The following is a 20,074-nucleotide window of genomic DNA, read 5'->3' as shown; positions in this document are numbered from 1 at the left end:
CCCTCACCAACATGGCAGCGCTGTTGAAACTGGACCTTTGCAAAGACTGCAGGGACTTGTTTCTTTCTGTATATAAATTATATTTCATTCTACTATGGGGCAAACCACTATCTAACCAAAACTTGTGCAGCATGTCTGACCTGCTGGCTCTGGGAAGAGCTGGAGTGCTTGCTTACAAGGAGAGCCCTGTGCATTGCAGGGCCCTGTGTGCACTCCCAGCTTTCTCTGCAATGTTGCTAGGCTGTATTTTTTTGCTTTTCTGCTCTGAGTTTTAAACACATCAGCTTGTTTTTGCTCCCTCCCCTCTGTTAGCAGTGAGAACAATGGACTCCAACCTTCACCCACATCTTGTCAGCTAACCTTACCTCCAGGCCTCCTCTGGAGCCATGCCCTCCTCTGCTTCCTCTGGGCTCCATTTTGCCCTGCTGTCCCCAAAGGGCTGGAGTGCACAAACGGTACAGAGCACAGGATGGGGCTGGGAGAAGAGGAGATGCTCTGGGAGCCATCATTTCAAGTGGGGTCAGGGGAAAGCAGCTTCCCCAATAAACTCATCCCTCTGTTTCAGCTTGAGTGGGAGGCAGCTCTTGCTCACTGCCTTCACGGTTCCATGGCACAACTCTGCCTGGTGAGCAAGGAGTGTCTCTGCTTTGTATTCCCCCAGAGAATCTAAGCTGAGTGGGGCAGGAGGCTGGCAAAGGCTGTCTGGGGCACGGCAGGACAGCCCAGTCTTTGCAAGCTGGGGTGTCTGGGGCAGGCAGAGCCTGATGCCTGTGTGCAGCATAGGAACAGCATCAGCAACATGAGAGGTGAGGGAGGGCACTGGTCATTTGTTATCTGCTGCAAATGGTGCCAAAGGCTTTGGCTCAAGACATCTGGATGGCTGGTCAGGCAACTGGCTGATTAGTGATTAAACTGGGGGAAAGGGCTGGAGTTGGGTTCAGCTCTTCAGCCTGAGCTGCAGAAATGAGATGAAACCATCTAGATATGGGATAAACCCCCATCACAGCTGGCCAGTGTCAGCTGCCTTGTTAAGCTAAAGTGCTCCAATAAGCCAGTCGTGCCAAGTACCCATCTGCAAGCACTCTGGGGTAGGAAACACACAGGGTCACTACTGTGAAATAAAGATTTAATCAGCTGGGGAACCATCTAAACACTTCTCAGCCCTTCTCAGTGAAGCAAATAATCTCTGGAATCCAATTATAATTGTCTTCTAATCTTTAAGAACCAGCAGCCGGCAGGAGTTAGAGCTCTGTCCTTGACAGCTTTCTAAGACAACTCGTGGCAGGAGGTGTGAATATTGGGATGTGAGCAGGGAGTTCAGTCCGACTGGCTAGAGCTGTCAAAACAGGGTGTTGGAGCCCTGTGCAGCTTAGTTGGAATTTGTCACTTTTTTTAAAACTGATTTTTTTTTCCTTTTTTTTTTTGAGATACAAAGCTATGTGCCTCATGCTGCTCTCTCTAAAGGGATGTTCCTGGTACTTTATCTGGGGTGCCTGTCCCCTGTCTGACCCCAAATTGGAGGAGCTGCCTTGAAAATGTGGGGGGTAGTGGGACTGTAGATGTGTGAGTTGGGAGTTGCAGGTGTTAGGAGCCTCTGTCACAGCAAAGAGTGAGCTCTGGTTCTTCAGGGACCGGGCAGGCGAGGATGCTGTGAGGAAGGGCAGAGGCTGTTTGCTGTAGTAGTAGTATGTGCTTTTTGGATGTGTCTAGTCATTCCCTCTGGAGGCTGAAGCTGTCTATGTGCTCTTCTCTGAAGGGCACAGCATGTTTTGCTGACTGCACTTCTACCCTGCCCCTGCAGTCTGCTGTTAGCAGAGACCTGGGGATCTTGGCTTTGTCTCTGAACAGAGATGAGGCAGAGCTGAAGATCAGGCAGCAGTGCACAGAGAGCTGGGTCTGGTCCTGCTAATTCTGCTCTTACTTGTGTTGGGGGCAGTTGCTGGGTGAAGCATTTGTTCATCCCATCCCTCCTCTCCCCATTGCCCCTAGCTTACTTGGGCATGTATTTCTGTATAGGTGTCTGCTTGGCAAGGCAGTCTTGTTCCTAAGACTAAATACACTGCTCCTGTATAGATGAGAGGAATGTAACTCTTCTCTTCATTGTCCCCCCTTACTGATGGCTCTAGCTCAGGGACTCCATCTGGCTTCTGGAACAGCTGAGATTTGCTTAGCTCTAAGAAAAATTATCTATGGGGCATCAGCCTGGCGTTCTGCATGTCTCAGATGCCTTCCCTGCCAAAGGGGTGGGTGCAGTCTCCAGACAGGGCAGTCCCAGGAGGGGTTTGGAGCCCTGGGCTTTAGCCCATGGTCCTGTCCTCCCTATGCTGAGAACGGTGGTGGCTAACGGATTTGGCCTCTAGGACCCTTGGCTGTTGCAGTCCCAATGTGTTCACGCTGTCTCACAGGCACGGGGGAGTTTTAGTTATGCTTGGATGTGTCTCATTTGTGTGCCCTGTGCGATGACTCACAAAGATGCTTCCTCCCAGAGCAGCCACTAACTGTTCCCAGAGTCTATCGTTTCCAAAGTATTTTTAATCTTTGTCCTTATTTATATATGCTATGTATGTACTGTTTCAGACTGTTGCCTTTCTGTGTGTTCATGTGAAAACCCCATATTAAATGCTTTTATTTTTAGTGGTTTTGCTCAGTGCCTTAAGCAGTTTCATTGGGACAGCAAGGACTTGGTTGTGCATCCACCTTCAAAAGGAAGGAAGCGTCTGCTCAGAACCCCTGAGCTCCTACCCTTAAGTGGGGGGGTAGGCCTTTCCATGGCACTAGGGCTTGTTCCCTCTCCAGGATCCTGGTGTGATGCAGGGTGCCCAGACAGGCTGTCTTTCCCTTGGAGGTATGAAGTTGGACCTCTTCTTTTCCTGTCTTCCCCTGCTGTCATCCAGGGTGATGAGAAATCAGGTTTACAAAGAGCACTTTATATAAATAATGGATCAAATGAATACATTTTTCTCTGTAGAACCATTCTTCTCTTGCCACTCTTGGCTGCCGAGGGAGGATGGTTTCTGCTTGCATTTTCTTTTCCTCCTTCTTAATAATGGCGTCTCAGATTTTATGCAGATTATTTCTCTGTGAAGTTCTTCCACATTTGAAATGCCCTGGGCTTGCCTGCCGTGGCTCAGACACTCATTAACGTCCTCCGCCATGCAATTGAAAAACAAGCAGGAGAAGCAAGCGGCGCGCTACGTTTGAAACCAGCGCTGCCTTCCTGCAGGGTGAGCTTCAAGCGGGTGTCATGGGACTGGTGTGCCCCATTTCCCCGGAGCTCAGGGAGCGGGAGGGGATGAGCCTCGGTGCACTTGAAAGTGGGCATGGGAATCCAGAGAGACATTTCTGTTCTTGAAAATGTTGAACAAAGGAAGGCAAAAACTCACAATAGCTATTTTGAATACTGCAAACCCAAATATCACCTCCCTGATAAGCTGTGATTCAAAGTGACAGCTTTATATGGCTTACATAATGTAAAAAATGAATAGTTTTTAGTCCCTGAAGCCACAACCCAAGCACTTATGCTTGGCTGCAAGTGAAAGGGCAGCAGTCATTGGGACCAAATACTGGGTGAAGGTGTGTATTTAGAGGGGGATTGCTCAGCTTTAAGTGTGTTTGCTTTGGCCTGTTGGTATTCCTGCACAGCAGTGGCATTACAAAGCAAACAAGCAGTGCTCATCCTTCATTTCATTAAACAGTTTTTGTCTCAAATTGCACAGCACAGACTTGCAAATAAGTTCTGCAAAGTGTCACTGCTATCTAAATCAATTTTTGCAAGTTGTCTTGATTTTTTTTTTTAAATTGTTCTCCCCTGGTTCAGAGTTGAAGTAAGGTATTTTTTCTCTCTTAAATTATCATGTGTGGCTGGGAGCTGTCATACTGCTGCTGCATCTAACTGCCTAGGGCAGCAGTGTAGACAAAAACCATGAGTACTGCTAGCGATAGATGTTGGCGCCAGCCAGACCAGTTATCAGGCTTTACAATCTCATTGGCTTGGATTAACTAATATTTTTTCACGGAGTGAATAAATTACCATGTTTAGTTCTGTTTGCTCATCCCCCCAGCAAGGGTTTTGTGCTGAAGTTCATAAATTGTGCAGGCACATAGATGCCAAGATGTCCGTGCTGGGTCCCACATTGACCTTCCACTCGTGCTGCGGACCAGGGTGGGATCTCCACTGGCACCAGCTCTCCGGCCCCATCCTGCTCCAGACCAGCTCTGTTGCTGGGTGTATTGGGTTTGCGTGGCAAGGTTTTGGTAGCAGGGGGGCTACAGGGGTGGCTTCTGTGAGAAGCTGCTAGAAGCTTCCCCTATGTCTGATAGAGCCAATGCCAGCCAGCTCCAAGACAGACCTGCCGCTGGCCAAGGCCGAGCCCATCAGCAACAGTGGTAGCACCTCTGTGATAACGTATTTAAGAAGGCGGGGGGGAAACCTGAAGTGCAGCTGGAGAAGAGAGGAGCAAGAATATGTGAGAGGAACAGCCCTGCAGACAGCAAGGTCAGTGAAGAAGGAGGGGAGGAGGTGCTCCAGGTGCTTGTGAACCCATGGGGGACCCACGCTGGAGCAGTCTGCTCCTGAAGGGCTGCACCCCATGGAAGGGACCCACGCTGGAGCAGTTTGTGGAGGACTGTCTCCTGTGGGAGGGACCCCACGCTGGAGCAGGGGAAGAGTATGAGGAGTTCTCTCCTGAAGAGGAAGGACTGGCAGAGACAAGGTGTGATGGACTGACCACAGCCCCCATTCCCCGTCCCCCTGCACCAGTTGTGGGGAGGAGGTAGAGAAATTGGGAGTGAAGTTGAGCTTGGGAAGAAGGGAAGGGTGCGGGGAAGGTGTTTTTAAGAGTTGATTTTACTTCTCATTATCCTACTCTGTTTTGATTGGTAATAAATTAAACTGATTTCCCCAAGTAGAGTGTGGTTTGCCCGTGGCGGTAATTGGTGAATGACCTCTCCCTGTCCTTATCTCGACCCGCGAATGTTTTGTTATATTTTCTCTCCCCTGTCCAGCTGAGGAAGGGAGTGATAGAGCGGCTTTGGTGGGCACCTGGCATCCAGCCAGGGTCAGCCCACCATGCTGGGAAGCGTCCATGCGCGAGGAGTGTGGTGGGGTTGTTTCTGGGCTTCTGTGTCTGGATGCAAGAAGCTGTCCCCAGCTGTACATCACGGGGTGAGGTTCAGACATGGCCCAGCACCAGACTTGGAGGTGCTGATTTCAGTCCAGGCTGGGGGGAGCAGAGCTTTCCTCTCCCTGCTGAGTCCCAGCTGGAGTGGGCGTTACTGCACTCCTCTCCCAGTCCCACCTCTCCTGGATTAAACCAGGCTCCTCTCGCAGGCTAAACCAGCCTCCCTGCTTCACTGCTGGGAAGGATTGACAAATCCACCACCCAGCCCTCCCATGGGGTGCCTTACGTGATTTTAAGCCTGGCTCCTTTTGCACCAGAGAAGAGGACTGGGTCCCACTTCATCCTCTCTGCTTCTGGCTGAAGCTCCTGTGCTGCTGGGGCTGAGAATTGGGATGAATGGAGGTGCAAACCTGCCTTGGCCATCATGGCAGCGTGCAACTGGGTGCATGCACAGGTCTATGATGTGGGAGTGTCTTTGTTGGCCTGAGGTGGTTTTAGGGTTTGTTTCTTCCAACCTTTTTGCTTACAAAGCCTGAGCCTTGCTCCTGGCCCGGCTGCCTGCCTGTCCTCCCACCCCAGGGGAGCAGGATCTCGGCAACCTCTTGCACAAAAGCCTCTGGTTCCATTGTGCCTCGCCAAGGCCGTTCTGCAGCAGCAGCGCAAGAGGGGGCTGGCAGCACGCGCTCCGGGCTGGGACCCCCTCCCTGGCTGCATCTGGGGCATAGAGGGGGTAGGAAGCTGAGGTTATAAGTAAGGTGAACAAGAACATAAAGAGCACAGAGAAGGCTGAGGGAAGAGGCTGGGGAGGGATGTCCTCTTACAAAGGACAAAAATCAGCTCTGCAGGTAGACCCTAGCATGGTTCTCCAGCTCCAGTGAGAGCCCTTGCCTGCATCTGGGGCTGAGCAGAGCTGTCACAAGGCAAGCTACACCCTTTCCCTCTCCTTTTCAAGTTATTTTTGGCTAGTGGCATCCTTTTGCCATCCTTCAGAGCCAGACCCTGGTAGCCAGTCATGGTTCTGGGGCTGCTGCTCCTTCCTGCAGCACCTGCACCCTGAAAGTGCCTCCTCTGCAGTGTGGGAATTTGGGTGACAGAGGCAAAGCGGCGCTGGCACCAGCTCCCCTGTCCCATGTTGTGCAGAATCTGACTTTCTTCCAGCCTCTAGTGGCTTGAAACTCTGTAAAGGCTGGGGGAGGAGGAGCAAGGATGCGGAGACACGCGCTCACTTCTGTGGGACCGGCAAGGCGCAGAAAAGCTGCCTGTGACTGCAGAAGCACAATGAGCCCAAGCGGGCACACAGCTTATTGATTACATCCCAGCGTGGGACCGGCCGCCAGCTAGCCATAAATATGGAGCAGAGGCAAGCTCGTCTGCACCCAGAGCATCTTCATTAATAAAATCAGGACAGAGCCACTGCCTCCCTCATCCATCAGGCTGAGACACTCCTTATTTCTCAGGTTAGATGGTTTCCCAGCTCAGGGACATCAGTGCGAAGGGGATTGCAATAAGGCAGAAGAGGTTGGTGGGAACAAGCCCTGTTCCTCCAAAAACAAAGCCCAGTGTCTCTGCTCACCCCACAGCCAAGGTCATCAGCTGAATCCTGGAAACCCACCTGCTCCTACTGGGAGGCAGAGTTTTATGGCGGAGGAGCTGCAGTTTATGGCACCATGGAGAAATATGTTGGATGTGCTTGGCAACAGCAAATGGAAAGTTAGTCTATTAAACAGTAAATTATCCCTCCAATGCATCTTCATTGAGGAGGGTTAATGAGTGGCTCCAGGCAGAGCGAGTGGGGAAAAGCATGTGTGTACGCGCAGCGCGGATGTGGAACAATTGCTACATCTGGGGACCCCCGAGTCCCCAGTCCCACGCTGCACCAACAATAGCATTTCCATGTGTGAGGCGCTTCACAAACACCTCCTCGCGTGTGGTTTATTCAAACCAGCTTGCGCTGCGCTGCAGAGCTCCCAGGCAGTTGGTGTGTCCAGCCGCGCTGGGAACAGCATCTCCCCATCTGCCTCTGGGCTGCTTGGTGCAAATGTTTTCCTTGTGGACTAGAGCTGATTTTGGGAACCCAGGGTGTGGGGCTCGACCCCTGTGCTCAGATGCGCCACGAAGCAGGGTTGCAGTGCCTTGCAGACTGTCTCTCTCCCGCTGTTCTGCAGTTGTTCAAGGCAACGAGACAGACTGGGCTCTCCCCGCTTGGACAGTCCCTGTTGTGTGAGGCTGGGGCCAAATCCACCTGCCTGGGAGCCTCAGCATCTCCCACATCATCCTGGAGGACCAGATGGATGCTGTTCCCCTCACTTGCTCCCAGTGGTGAGGTCCCCAGGCAGCGGAGCTGCCCCCATCTCCTGCAGTCAGTGGGGCCACGTTCACAGAGCAACGCTGGCCATGTTTGCAGGGTGTGATGCTGGCCCAGGATGATGCTGGCCACGTTCACGGGCTGATGCTGGCGGTGTTCACAGGGCAACACTGGCAGTGCTTGCAGGGCGATGCTGGCAGCTTTCAGAGGGTGATGCTGGCCGTGTTCATAGGGCAATGCTGGCAGCCTTTGCAGGGTGACGCTGGCAGCGTTTGCAGGGCGATGTTGGCAGTGTCTAGAGGGTGATGCTGGCCACGTTCGCAGGGCAATGCTGGCAGTGTTTGCAGGGCGATGCTGGCAGTTTGCAGGGCGATGCTGGCCACGTTCACAGTGCGATGCTGGCTATGTTTGCAGGGCGATGCTGTTGCTGTTTGCCAGCGAGGTAGGGCTTGTCCCTGGAGAGACACCAGAAAGAGCGCATCCCAGCTCTGCCTGCTGCTGCTGCTAACCAGGCGAGATTTACTGTGATCCCAGCAGCCCCCGGCTGCCCGCACCACTCCATAATAGACCCATCAAGGGCATTGTCGCGCTGCACAAGCCCAACAGGTGCCCTAACGGGGCCGACACGCCGGCCCGCTCCCACACAATGCCTCACTCTCCGAAGCCGAGTGTGTCCGGTGGGACAAAGGCAGCCTGGCCTCCCAGCACGAGCCGAGCCAGCCAGGCGTGACAGATGTGGCCCTGGCCAGTGGAGGGGCAGCCCGGCAGCCCGCCCCGTGTGGGGTCTCTGGGGGACGCCGGGCAGCCGGAGGTCACCGCCGCTCTGCTCCCAGCACATCTCCAGCTGGGTCTTGCGGCTGCTGCTCCCAAACCAGGTGTGTTTTAGCAATATTGCTGGTGGGAGAAAGGGTTCAAAGCACAGCCCTGGTGCAAGGGGAGCTGGATCCTGCCGTTGGCAATGCTCCTCGGCAGAGGAGTTGGAGCAGGCACCATGCATGCATGCTGTTGCCTGTGTTTTAAATGCTTCTGCTCTGCACCAGTGCTTGGCCCTACCCTGAGAAGGGCTGAGCACTGCTGTGCGCTACTGACAGCCATGGCATGGCTTCGAAGTGCGGCGCAAATGCTGTAGCAGGCATGGGCCAGGACATGCCGCCTCCTCCCCTGCGCGCCGAGGCGTGGGGTGCAGCAGTGCAGCGCGGATGCCTCAAAGCCCAGGCGTGCTGGAAGGTGCTATCAGCCGCTGGCGGCTCCGGTGGGGACCCAGCGCCAGCCTAGACCGCGGGAGAGCTAACGGGGGCGGGCTGCGGCCCGTCCTGGGATGGGTGGAAGCACCCGGATGCTGCCCTGGGGGGTTTGGCTTAAAACTGGCAGCAATTTTTGTTTGAAGCTTTGTAGCTGCTTCGCATCTCTTCGCACGACAGGTCTGGCGCGTACCCTGGAATCCTTCCCTGGATCTTCCCATGAAAACTCCTCTCCTGCAAAAAAAGCTTCTGCTTCATTTTAACCAAACCCAGAGCCCATCAGACGATCCAGATGGTCTCTCTCTCTATCAAGCAGTTTGGCCCAAATCCCGGTGGCAGACGGCAGGACCAGGCCTCCCCCAATAAAGAAAAGTTTGGGTTTTATTTTTCTCCCTGCTCCTCATCCATATTCAGAGGCACCCTGGGCCTTTCCTGGGCAGCTGTTGTTCTCCAAGTCCCGCATCACCCCATGCAGGGTGCCTGGGCAATTTGCGATTGCCCAAATGCACCGGGGGCTGAGGTGTGGGAGGGGGTCTTGGTGCATAGCCTGTCCCCCTGCCCTGCCCTCCTGCCTCGCTGGTCTCACTCAGCCCTCGCTGTGTTGGCAGCACTGGAAGGAGCTGCTTTTGCAACCAGAGCAGCTGCAGAGGGGTCGGCCATGGCCAGAAGCCCAGCGCAATGGGATGCTCCGTGGTGCCGGGGCACGGGGTGCTGGCTGTGTGGCAGGCGGTGGCAATCAGCTCCCACAGGAGACCAGGAGTCAAGGTATCCACAGGAGAAAATGTGGATGTTGGCCTGAAATGGGGTTTTCAGTGTCCCAGCCCTGTAATCCCACTGGAACTGGGGCAGGCGACGGTGGCCTCCAGGCAGGTCCCTCTACCAAGACCACGGCCCGGCTGTAAAGTGACCTGGTGTTGCTGCAGCTGGACACACAGACGGAGGGAGCCTGTTTATTCTGGCAGATCATGAGGATTTGCCTGGGGCAAGTGCCTGCAAAAGGGCGGAAACAAGATCCCTTGTCCCACTCCTGCCTTCCTGCCAGCATCAGAGATAAAAGGCAGGTTAGGAAGACCTGGCTCTGCTCTGCTGGCCAAGGGGCGAGGGGGAGTTTGGGAGGGAGGGGTCACCGGCATCACACCAGTAGCGGCCAGCTTTGGGGAATGCCGAGCCGCTAGGAAACAACCTTCACCCCCTGAAATCCAGCCGAGATGTTGGGCACAGGACCCTTTCGGATGGCCTGTGGTGCTAGTGCCACCAGGGTCTCCCTGGGACCCCCCGGGCGGGCTGCGGGGCCACCTCTGCTTGAAGCTGTGCCAGCGAGGGGTCGGCTCCCAGAGTCCTGGGAAGCAGCTCATCTTCCTCGCTGTCAGGGCTGCTGGGTAGCAACGAGGAACAAACCCTTTTCATCCATCTCAGGCACGGCTTCCTCCCGGGATTGGGGCCAGAGGAAGGAGATGTCACAAAAATGCAGACAGATGATGGGAACCTGCATTCGGGATGGGAAAGGGCTGCTGATCTGGGCCAAGCTGGTGCAGCCCTGTGTGTGTGTGTGAGGTGGCCCTTGCCGTAGTGAGACCCTATGCAGACACCTGCTTCTCACCCTGATTAAGGAGCTTGTGGAGCACCATACACAGGGGGCATTGAGTTAAGACGCAGTCCTGCCCCTGGGACCTGCCACTGTCCCTGCAAATATCCTGCTGGCTGGGGGAATGAGTGTGCGGTGGGGTGCCTGTGCTCACACACCTCTCCTGCTGCTGCCGGAGCGATGCGACAGGCTCCCACCGCCCCTGCTTCCGTGGGTTTCCTCTCCGAGGAGGACATTTGCAGTGGTTACTGCCAGCAGCCAGGGCTCTGTTGGGCATCTCAAAATGCCTGTTGTCTTTCTTAAGGACTCGGCTCTTGGAGCCATGGGGTTACAGGTGTTTCAGGTGTCATTAATAAAACAGGTCACCAGCCCTCCTGGTTACACCCTCCTGCTTTGCATTTGCAGACCTCAGGGAAGAAAATGGAAGGTAATAAAATGAATGGCTTCACTTCTTTTTGTGTTGAAATGGGTGCATTTTGTGTCTGTCTTCCCGGTGGATTGGCCACAAAGACGTTTTGATTACTTTATTTCTTAAGATGTTCCCCTGGAGTGGAAAAGGACGTAGCTGGTGCCACAGCCAGGACTTTAAGATTTGCTGTCTGTGAGTGGGGCACAGAGCAAAGTGGAGATGCCTGCTCAAGTGCCCCCTGCGTGCTGGGCTGCAGGGTTCCCCTGAGCAGGCTGGGTACCACCCTGGCTGATGAGCATCAGCTTGCCGGGCGGTCCCCACGGGCTGCTGCGTCCCCCGTGCCTTGCCGGGGCTCTGGGTGATGGGGCTGGGGCTCTGGGCTGCTGGGTGGGAGACGGGCCAAGTGGGAGACGGGGCAAGGGTGCCTGGAGCACATCGGGGGATGCGAAAGCTTTTGGCACCCTCCGAGGGGAGGTGGGAATGCTCTGCCTGCCGCCGCACGGTTCGCGAGCTGTTTCTCCGGTCTCTGCCAGACCCCGGGGTGCCTCTGCCTGCTCGCCTTGCCGCACCCCGGCATCCCGCAGCCTCCTCACGGGGCGGGGGGCGTCCGGCTGCCCCGCTGTCCTGCGTGGGGGGACGGCGCCGGAGCCCACCTCGCCGCACGGCCGGGGCGGTGCGGAGCCCCGACGGCTCCGGCTGCCGGTGCCCTGCCCGGCCGGGGCCGCTGCGACCCCCGGGGGCGCGGGGAGGGGCGGCGGTGGGGGGGGCCCGTCGGGGTGGGCAGGCGGGAGGGAGGAGCCAGCGCGGAGGCCGTGCCTGGGCTGCGGGATGGGGCGGCAGTGAGGGCGGGCGGGTGTGCGCCGACGGGGCTCTCGCCCCGCAGCCGAGCCGAGCCGAGCCGAGCCGAGCCGAGCCGCGCCGAGCCCAGCCCCGCTCCGCTCCGCTCCGCTCCCCGGTGATGCGCAGCGGCCCCGCCGCCTGACCCCGCTGCCCGCTGCCATGGCGGCCCCGACCCCCGGGGGGGCGGCGGGGGTCCCGGCGGGGCTGCGGGCCGCTGCCTGGCTGCTGGCGTGCGCCGCGCTCTGCGGGGGCCCCGCCGCCGCCTGCCCCCCGCTCTGCGCCTGCAGCGGCAGCACGGTGGACTGCCACGGCACGGCCCTGCGCGCCGTGCCCAAGAGCATCCCCCGCGGCACCGAGCGCCTGTGAGTACCGGCCGGCTTTGTCCGGCCCGGCGCGGGTGGGAGCGGCCGTGGCGGGTGGGTGTGCCACGGCCCGTGGCGGGGCGGGCGGGCGTGCGAGGCAGGGTGCGGGGGCAAGTGCTGCTCCTGGAGGGTGCGTGCAAGCGCCCAGCGGGGGCCGTACGCGTGTAAGAGCCTGTCGGGAGCGTGTGCGGGAGCCCGTCAGGGGATGCGTGAGCGAGACTCCGTCCGTGGGGTGTGTGTGCAACAGCCTGCGTGGGGGGTGCGAGTGCCCATCCGAGGGGGGTGCGTATGTCTGCTAAGGGGAGTACTTGTGCAAATGCCGGGGGGGGGTGGGTGCTAAAGCCTGCCCAAAAGGTGCGTGTGCAAGAACCTGGGGGGGTGGGCGCATGTGCAGCGTCCCGTTCAGCGGGGGGGTTGCGTGGGTGTAAAAGTGCCTGTCCAGGCGATGCGTGTGCAAGAGCCTGTCGGGTTGGGTGCGTGTGCATCACCCCCTCCGTGACGGGGGTGCAACAGCCCATCGCAACCGGGGACCGGTGTGTGTGCAAGAGCCCGCTGGGGCAGGGTGCGTGTGCAACCCTTCGTCTGTGGGAGGGATGTGCAAGGGGTCCTGCATGTGCAAGAGCCCGCGTGTGGCAGTGCGTGTGCAAGCACGCGGAGCAGGGTTGGGATTAGAGCTGTGCCTGAGGGGGTGGGTCGCTCTGGGGGGTGTTTGCACTGGGGCAGCCCGGAATGGGCTGCATGCGTGGGGCTGCGTGCCCTATGGCACCCACATGCGGGCGCGTGGCTGCTCCTGCTGTGACTTGTCGTGGGGCACCCACAAAACCAGAAGGGTTGCCTGCAGGTCTCTGCCCACCCTGAGCCTCTACCCGTGCTGGGCACCCCTTTGTCCCCAGGGAGCCCTCCTGGGGATGTTGTGCGGAGGATCAGGCCCCGTTCCCCTGATTTCTCCTTGGGACCCCCCGGGTGTGCCCAGCCTACAGCCATGCACACAGCTCACCCAGCCCTGCCAGTCCCTGTGCCCGCCTCTCCGTGCTCATCAAAGCCCCTGACACGTCCCCAGGGGTGCTGAGGGTGGTCCCTGGTCTCTGGGCTGGACCCCATAAGGAAAGCTTTTCTCCCATGGAGCATAGTCACAGTCCAGCCGTCTGCGGGGGTCCTGCAGTGCCCGCTGAGCTCCCCTGAGCAGGGTGTCCCTTTGCTGCTGCGCCCAGCTGGGCAGGTCTCTGTGCTTGGGGGTCCTGCGGCTGCAGCGAGACCCGCTCCGGGGAGAGGGGCATGAGCTGAACGTGTCTAACCCGCTGCTGGTGGCAGGTTCCCAGCGTGCAGGTGTCCCCAGTCCCGGCAGAAGAGCAGGGCTGTCCCCAGCGTCTCCCCTCCACTCAGGGGCAGTGGGTGCCCCGTCCCAGGGGCTGCAGTGGAGCCTGCTGGCACAGTAGCCCCCTCACAGCTCCAGCCGCGGTGCCAGGCTGCCCCGACATCCCCCTTGCAGTGCAGGGAAGCATCGGGCTGCCGTCTCCTCAGGGCAGGATGCGTCCCGGGACAGCCACGCACACGGGGCTCCTCCTGTCCCTCTGCTGCGCTGCCTCCGGTTACTGGAGTGTGAATGTGCCCTTTGCCTGCAGCTGGGGAGGGACCCCGCAGGCAGGGACTGCAGGCAGCCTGGCCGCTGCTGGGGCTGCACCCAGCGTGCAGCATTGGGAGCTCTGCGGGACACCGCTTTAGTGGAGTTTTCTCTTCTCCCACCATAATTACCCTCATACAAATGATTATTACCCAGCACAGCAATCAGGCTTCTGCGAGCTGCAGTCCCATAGAGCCAGTTTGTGAGCTCCGAGACAGGATCCCCCTTTCCTCCGTGCCCAGGGCGGGGAGGAAAGGTTTGCACACAGTCGCTCCTGCCTGCACCAGCCCTTTCTGCCCCTCGGGGAGCTCGGTGGGCTCCGCAGCATCTGCTCTCCATACACCTGGGTGCAGGGTGTTGGGGGAACGTGGGCAGCAAGCCCCTGCCTCTTCCCAGCGGGCAGGTGCTCAGCACCACTCAGAGGAGACGATGCTGGAGTGGGCCAGCGGAGGATGCCCTTGGGTGGGTGTCTCGCTCCTGCCCTGCAGGGCATCTCTCCCCCTCTGGCAGCGGGTCCAGCTTGCTGTCTCCTCTCTGCCTCCACTGACACGGTCCTCCGTGGTCATTGCTGCTCAGTGACATTGGGTTTTCCGTGTATTCATGCAGCTGCTGGTGCTGGATCTGCTGGCTGGGTTGAGCTAGACATACTTCTCTCTCGTGGGTGTTGTCTGCTGGATAACTACTTCCCACTGTGTTGCACACCCTTGCAGGTGCTTGAGGGTGTCTGTGCAGAGCAGGTCTATCTCCGAGCAGTGAATTCCTGCTGTAACAGGTCGTAAGTGAGTTCGAGTCCCCTGTAAAGAGGCTGCAACCTCATGGTCTCCAACTTCTCACCGCTTCATGGAGTGGGGTCAGCTAGCAACCGCAGGGGAGCCTGCAGCAGGGTCTGTGCTTGGGACTCACTGTCTCCAGGGACTGGCTTTCTTTGGGAAGCCAGCAACCCCTTACTGGTGCCCTCCGCTGCCTGCTTCTTTTCCCAAGCCTTGGGATGCGCAGCGTGACTGATGCTGACCTTGCAATGTGTCCCACAGTGTTCCAGCTGTAGTGTTGCCTGCCTGTTGCATGCCCACAGCCTTGCAGGGCAGCCCAGCATGGTGTTTGGAGGTTCCAGGCTTTCTCCAGTCTCCCAGCTGGCTGAGCCCCATCGTGGCATGGGTCAAACCCCTGGACAGGGCAGTGCTGCCACTGCAGCCACACGTGTTGCCACTGCCAAAACCGTCATGGGGACCCAGAGAGCAGCATCCTGTGGTGAGATCTGAGCTCCATTGCATTTGAAACACACCCTTTTCCTTTGAAGAAGAGGGAATTATTTGCCTTGCAGAGTCACTGCAACTTTGGGGAATCACAGGCTGGGGAGAAATTGTCTTGTCTGCTGCTTTGAAGGTTTCCCGTGATGTCTGCCCGGTGGTAGTGCCATGCTGTTGGTGCAGGGTTAGGGCTGGAGACGTGTCCAGGAAGAAGCGTGAGTGGTGGCTGCATGGGGGGACACGGGACCCCTCTTCCCTTGCACCAGGGCACAGCACATTGCTCCCTAAGTGCCTTCTGGTCTGCAACCTGGCATAAATGCTAAGCAGTGTCCCCCGTCCCACCTGGATCAGGCACCAAGCAGAGACACTTATCTGCAGCAGGGGAGAAAGCAGCAAAATCTCTGGGCGCTTTGCACAGCTGCCTGCGCTCCTGCCTACGCCTCTGGCAAGCATGATAGAGGAGGTCCCGGAGGCATCATAGGCAGGACGGGGCGATAATCCTCCAGCACTACTGTGTTATCTGCTCCCAGGAATCCCTCAGGTCTCAGCTGCTGGAGGAGAGCTGTGGGAGAAGGGCATGGTTCCCTTTCCCCGTTTGCTTGCTTTTCTTTCTTTCTTTCCTTGAAAGTGCCTCTGAAGAGCAGACTGCCCTGTCGGGGAGCTGGGTCACTCTCCCCGTGCCAGCAGGATCAATGCAAATTCGCCACTGTCAAATGGCTGCTTCCAGCCCAGCTCTTTGCTCGTGGGGGTTGAATTGAGCCTCATGGCGTTGCACTTGCTCCTGCTTTTGAAGTGTTCAGCTGACAACTGAGAATTGCTCCACTCACCCCTTTCGCCTCCTGTCTGGTGGGCTGAACACTGCCCATCTCGCTGTTGGCTGTGCTGTGCCCCTCTCCCCCCGTGTGGTGGGTAGCAGAGCTGGGTTTGGGGGTCCCCATCACTGCATCCCCTTTGGCTCCCTCTTCTCCCTCCCAGGGTCCCTGGCCTCAGCATTGGATGGGGCTCCCATTTGCCTCGTTCCCCCAGCTTGGGATTTGCCTGTGCTGAAATGAGCCCCATCCATTCTGCAGCCAGCTCTGCCGTCTTCCCTGTCTGCGTGCTCCTCCACCCAGCTTGTTGGCGGAGGGAAGGGGTGCTGAGCTCCAGCCCTTGGCTACGGGAGCTCAGTGCCAGGGTGGCCGCACCTGAGGCACGCTCATACACTGCCTAACCGTCCCCTGCCGAAATTACAGCAGTGAGCCTTGTTCAGTGTGTGTTTAATTCATGCACATGCGTCTCCCTCTAGCCAGTTAATCAAAATGTCTTGCAGTGGCAAGGCCGGTGTATCGCAGCAGCGCTCGTGTATTTGACACCAGTCATTGCACTGTGTCTCCTTGGGGTGCTTTGGGGAACATTAATTCTTAGGAAGCACCTTGGGGGGGTCAACCTCTCCCTTTCCCGGGGTGCTCAGGCAAGTTTTTGGTGCTGCAGCTGAGCAGGCTGGTTGCAGGGGCAGCGAGGGAGCACGCAGGCTCTGCAGAGCTCTGGGGCGGGATGCAGGACCAATTTCCAGCCAGGGCAGTGCTTGGCCGGCCCTTCCGCTCTCGGGAGAGCCAGTGCTGGGCACTGGGAGGATGCGGGCTGGCTGGGGAAGGCAGCCTGCTCAGCCCGCTCAGCCTGCTGCGGTGGCTTCCTTGGGAGCCTTCCCGGACAGAGGAAATTTGCAATTCTATTCCAATTTCTCCCTTCAGCTACGTCCAAGGCAGATGCTGTCTATATATCGCCATGGTAACGCTGCGTTCTTGCTCTCCATGGAATTGCATGCTGGAAAAATATTAGTTTAAAAAACTATGTCGTGTTTGTATTGACTGGAGCCGAGGCTGATAGTGGAGGATCTATTGTCCCCTGGTTGGGAAAAGTCACCGGTAACAGGCAATAAAGCCAGGCGGATTGGCCTCTGGTGACCACTTCTCACCCCGCACAGCAATTGCTTTCCTATAAACCCTTCCCTAGCTCTGTTTTATTGCATCCGTTAAAACAGATATTTTTGCCTTAAATGTGCTGCCACTTTGCTCCTCCAGGGTGATGCATTGTGCCACTGGCAATTCCTCGCTGCTGATGTGGGAGTGAGAAGGGGGAATTGTTCCTGGCTTTAATTGTGGGTCTCTTGTGTGCACCTTCAAATGCTGTTGCTGCTGCGTGCTGGGCATGGTGGCAGCAGTGCCAGTGCAGGATAGCACCCTGTGCACACGCACGCACAGAAACCATCTAGCTGGCTCATTATGGGACGTGCGTTTGCTTTGAGTTTCATGCTCCCCTACTTCATTGCTTCCTACCAAACCTCCGGCCAGCAGAAGAGCGAGGCAGCTATACTATAAAATGCAAAGGATGCTCAAGAGATCCCCACGGGGGAGCAGAGGGGACTTGGGATACCACTGAGGCAGTGCGGGCAGGGAAATTGTGTCCTGTCCGGGGAAAGGTGTATGAGCCCGTGACCCCACGTTGAGAGGGGTTTTTCCTCCATCCTTGCTCTGGTTTGCTCCCCAGGGAGCTGGCGTGGGCAGGCGAGGCGAGCGCTGGAGCAGGACGTGTGCATGTGTGCGTGCACAGGAGGGCGAGGTGGGCAGCCAAGGAACCTGTCTTTGTCTCGCATCCGAGTCCTTCATGGTTCCTTGCCCGCTCCAGAGGTACTTAGTGCTGTGGACGCGTCCCCTTTATCTTTATTGGTACTGAAATAACCTTTCATAAAACCTGAACCACAAAGCAATGTTTCTGTGCATGTTTTTCTGAAACGCAATAACAACCAGTTGTGCGTTAGCAAATGGCCCCATCCCAGGGGATGTCAGACCCAGATCACTGCTCCCCGGCAGGCTTCCAGCACAAGTAGCTCCAAGGCCAGCTCCGGTGGCTGGCCCCTGCCCTCTGTCCCTGCTCGGGGGACAGCCAGGGGCCCCTGCAGTGGCAGCAGCAGCGAGCGGAGCCATACAGCTCCTGCCATACAGCGCCAGGCTGCAATTAGCAATGTGGGCAGCGAGAGAGGATGGTTTGCAGCCTGGTCATTAGGGTCATGGCACTGCTGGAAGCAGGAGGGGAGTGCGGTGGGATGGAGGGAACCTCTCCGTGGAGTTGATGCAGTGTCGGTCCCAGGTTGTCCCCTCTGGGACTGTCTCAGGCCTCCCTGCCACATACAGGCTCTGAAGCTGTGCTGAGTATCTGCTTTCCTGGCGTGCATTTTGGATGCACTTGCTGCTCAAAATAGCAGAGGCAAGTGTCCTATGGGGGAAGGAGGCTGTTAGGAGGAGGAAGATCAGAAAAAATAGAAGATTAATTTTTCAAGCGATGCAGCCAAGGAGCAGCTCTGGGCACCAAGAGTGGGAGAGATGCAAACTCCTGGCCCTGGATATTTCTCTGTAGGAGGAAGTCCCAGCTCCAAAATGGGATACTCCAGGAGACCCAGCTGGTCTGGGATTGAGCAGGCACCCATAACCAAGCAGTTCGGGTGCACTTGTCCTCCCATGCCTGCTGTGAGCTGCTGCAGGAGGGATGAGCAAAGGAGGTTTACTGAGAAAGATGCAGGGTGGATTGGACCTTGATCTGCTGAGCGGCAGGATGAAGCCTGAGGGCTGGGCTGCCTCCCCTGCCCTGGGAAGCAGAGGAGCCACAGGAGCAGCAATATTCCTCACCAGGCCAGTCAGCACAGCACAAAAAGCCCAATTTTGAGGGTATCCAGGTAAATCTGAGCCTCAGTTTCCCCATTTATAAAACAGAAACGACCTGCTGCCTTTTTTCTCTCACACCAGGGTTGAGTGAGGTTATTTATTTATTTTTAACCTGAAGGTGACATGCCACAATGCTGCGTGAGTGTAAAGCACTCCCTGACTGCGAGCAGCTAATGGCTGTGGCATGAAAACCCCAGAGAGAAGTTAGGAAGAGCAGAGAGCCTTCCGGATCCTCACCGTTACTCACACGATCGATGCTGTTTGTAACACTTAAAAATTTATTGTGATGCTAACCTGCTTTAGTGCCTCGTAAAAGCTTACAGAGCCTCCCACACTCTGGGGGCCAACACCGTGCTTGGGGTTGGGTTCCCCTTTGGCTAGGGGCGGTTATTCTGAGATGAGCCCAAATAGCACATTGCTGCTCTTAGAGTTCTCCTCTTTGGGCACGTCACCCTGCAGGCATGTGGTAGGGGGGTTGCTGGCAAGGTGTTTGCCCTGGGGTGTGTGGCACCCTTAAAAGGACTTTGATGAACCCTGTGGGCACCCTTGCTCTTCCTTGAGGGGTCTGGTCAGGGCAGGGGTGGGAAGGAAAAGGAGGAGAAGGTGCTGAGCCCCTTGTGCAGCTGTGTCAGCCCAGGGCGTGGGTGCCCAGTGACCCCTCCCCGAGCAGCAGGCAGCAGCACCCTGTACCCGCCTTGCACCTTGGAGGAGTTAGCACCGAGCCGTGCCCCCATGGGCTGCAGGGAGCTGGCGGATGCGGTGAACATCCCTCCGTGCTGGCACTGGAGGGGAGCAGATCTCCCGAGACTGGGAAGGGCTCTGCCCTGCCTTTTGCTGCTTGGGCAGCTCAGCGAGCCTGTGCTGGGACTCAATTATGTGAAATCTTGAGAAGACTTGAAAAATGCAATAAAAATATAGCATGAAAGGTTGCAGCTGCTCTTTCCCCCAGTGCTGAGTGCAGGGGTCAGTCCAGGGTCTGAGCCTTGTCCATGTTTCATTAGCAGTCTGCGTGATGGGACGTGAGCTGCTTCTGACATTTGCAGATGCCACTGGGCTGGGAGAGATGCAAGAGGGCTGGAGGGCAGGCTGAGATTTCAAAGTGGGCTTGGCGAACAGGAGGAATGGGCTGACAAAAAGGATGCTGCTGCCTGGTGACTCGAGGAAGGTGTTTGGTGGGACGGGATCACCAGCAGCACAGATGTGGGATGGCAGCAGGAGCTGAGCGGGTCCTGCCCCTGCAGGGCAGAGAGACCCTGAGGGAGGGCTGTGCCTGTGGGGCTGGGGGCTTGCTGGGGAAGCGGGGCTGGGAGAGCAGACCTGCGTGGGCAAGGGAGCAGCCTGGTGTCCACACTGTGGTGGCTGGGGCAGGCAGGGATGGGGTTCATTTGCAGCGAGAGGAATTCAGGTCAGAGTTTTGGAAACGATCCTTGAGGCAGGAGCAGTGACTTGCTGGAATAGGGCACAGGAGAGCGTCAGTCCCCGTCCCTGAAGGAGCGACGTACCTGTCTGTCAGGATTGATGGAGGGCTGCAGAGATACTGCTGTGGGGTGCGTGACCTTGCAGCTTTCATTTCTGGTGCTTCCCTGATTATTATCTGGCACTGCTGATTCCAGCTGGGGTCAGGGCTCTGGGATGAGGGCTATGGA

General features: G+C 57.3%; 1 protein-coding gene across 1 annotated transcript in view; it reads left to right on the top strand.

The window, feature by feature from the left end:
- The first annotated feature begins 11,659 nt into the window (after window positions 1–11,659).
- SLIT1 (slit guidance ligand 1) overlaps window positions 11,660–20,074 on the top strand; it is a 62,130-nt gene continuing 53,715 nt past the window's right edge. Inside the window, exon 1 of the mRNA XM_075717833.1 lies at window positions 11,660–11,862. Within this exon, the coding sequence (XP_075573948.1) occupies window positions 11,660–11,862 (203 nt within the window). The remainder of the gene's footprint in view (window positions 11,863–20,074) is intronic.

This window comes from Pelecanus crispus, chromosome 10 (assembly GCF_030463565.1).
Source record: "Pelecanus crispus isolate bPelCri1 chromosome 10, bPelCri1.pri, whole genome shotgun sequence".
Lineage (NCBI taxonomy): Eukaryota > Metazoa > Chordata > Aves > Pelecaniformes > Pelecanidae > Pelecanus > Pelecanus crispus.
Note: the sequence above shows the minus strand (reverse complement) of the source record. Positions and strands in the feature narration are given on the sequence as shown.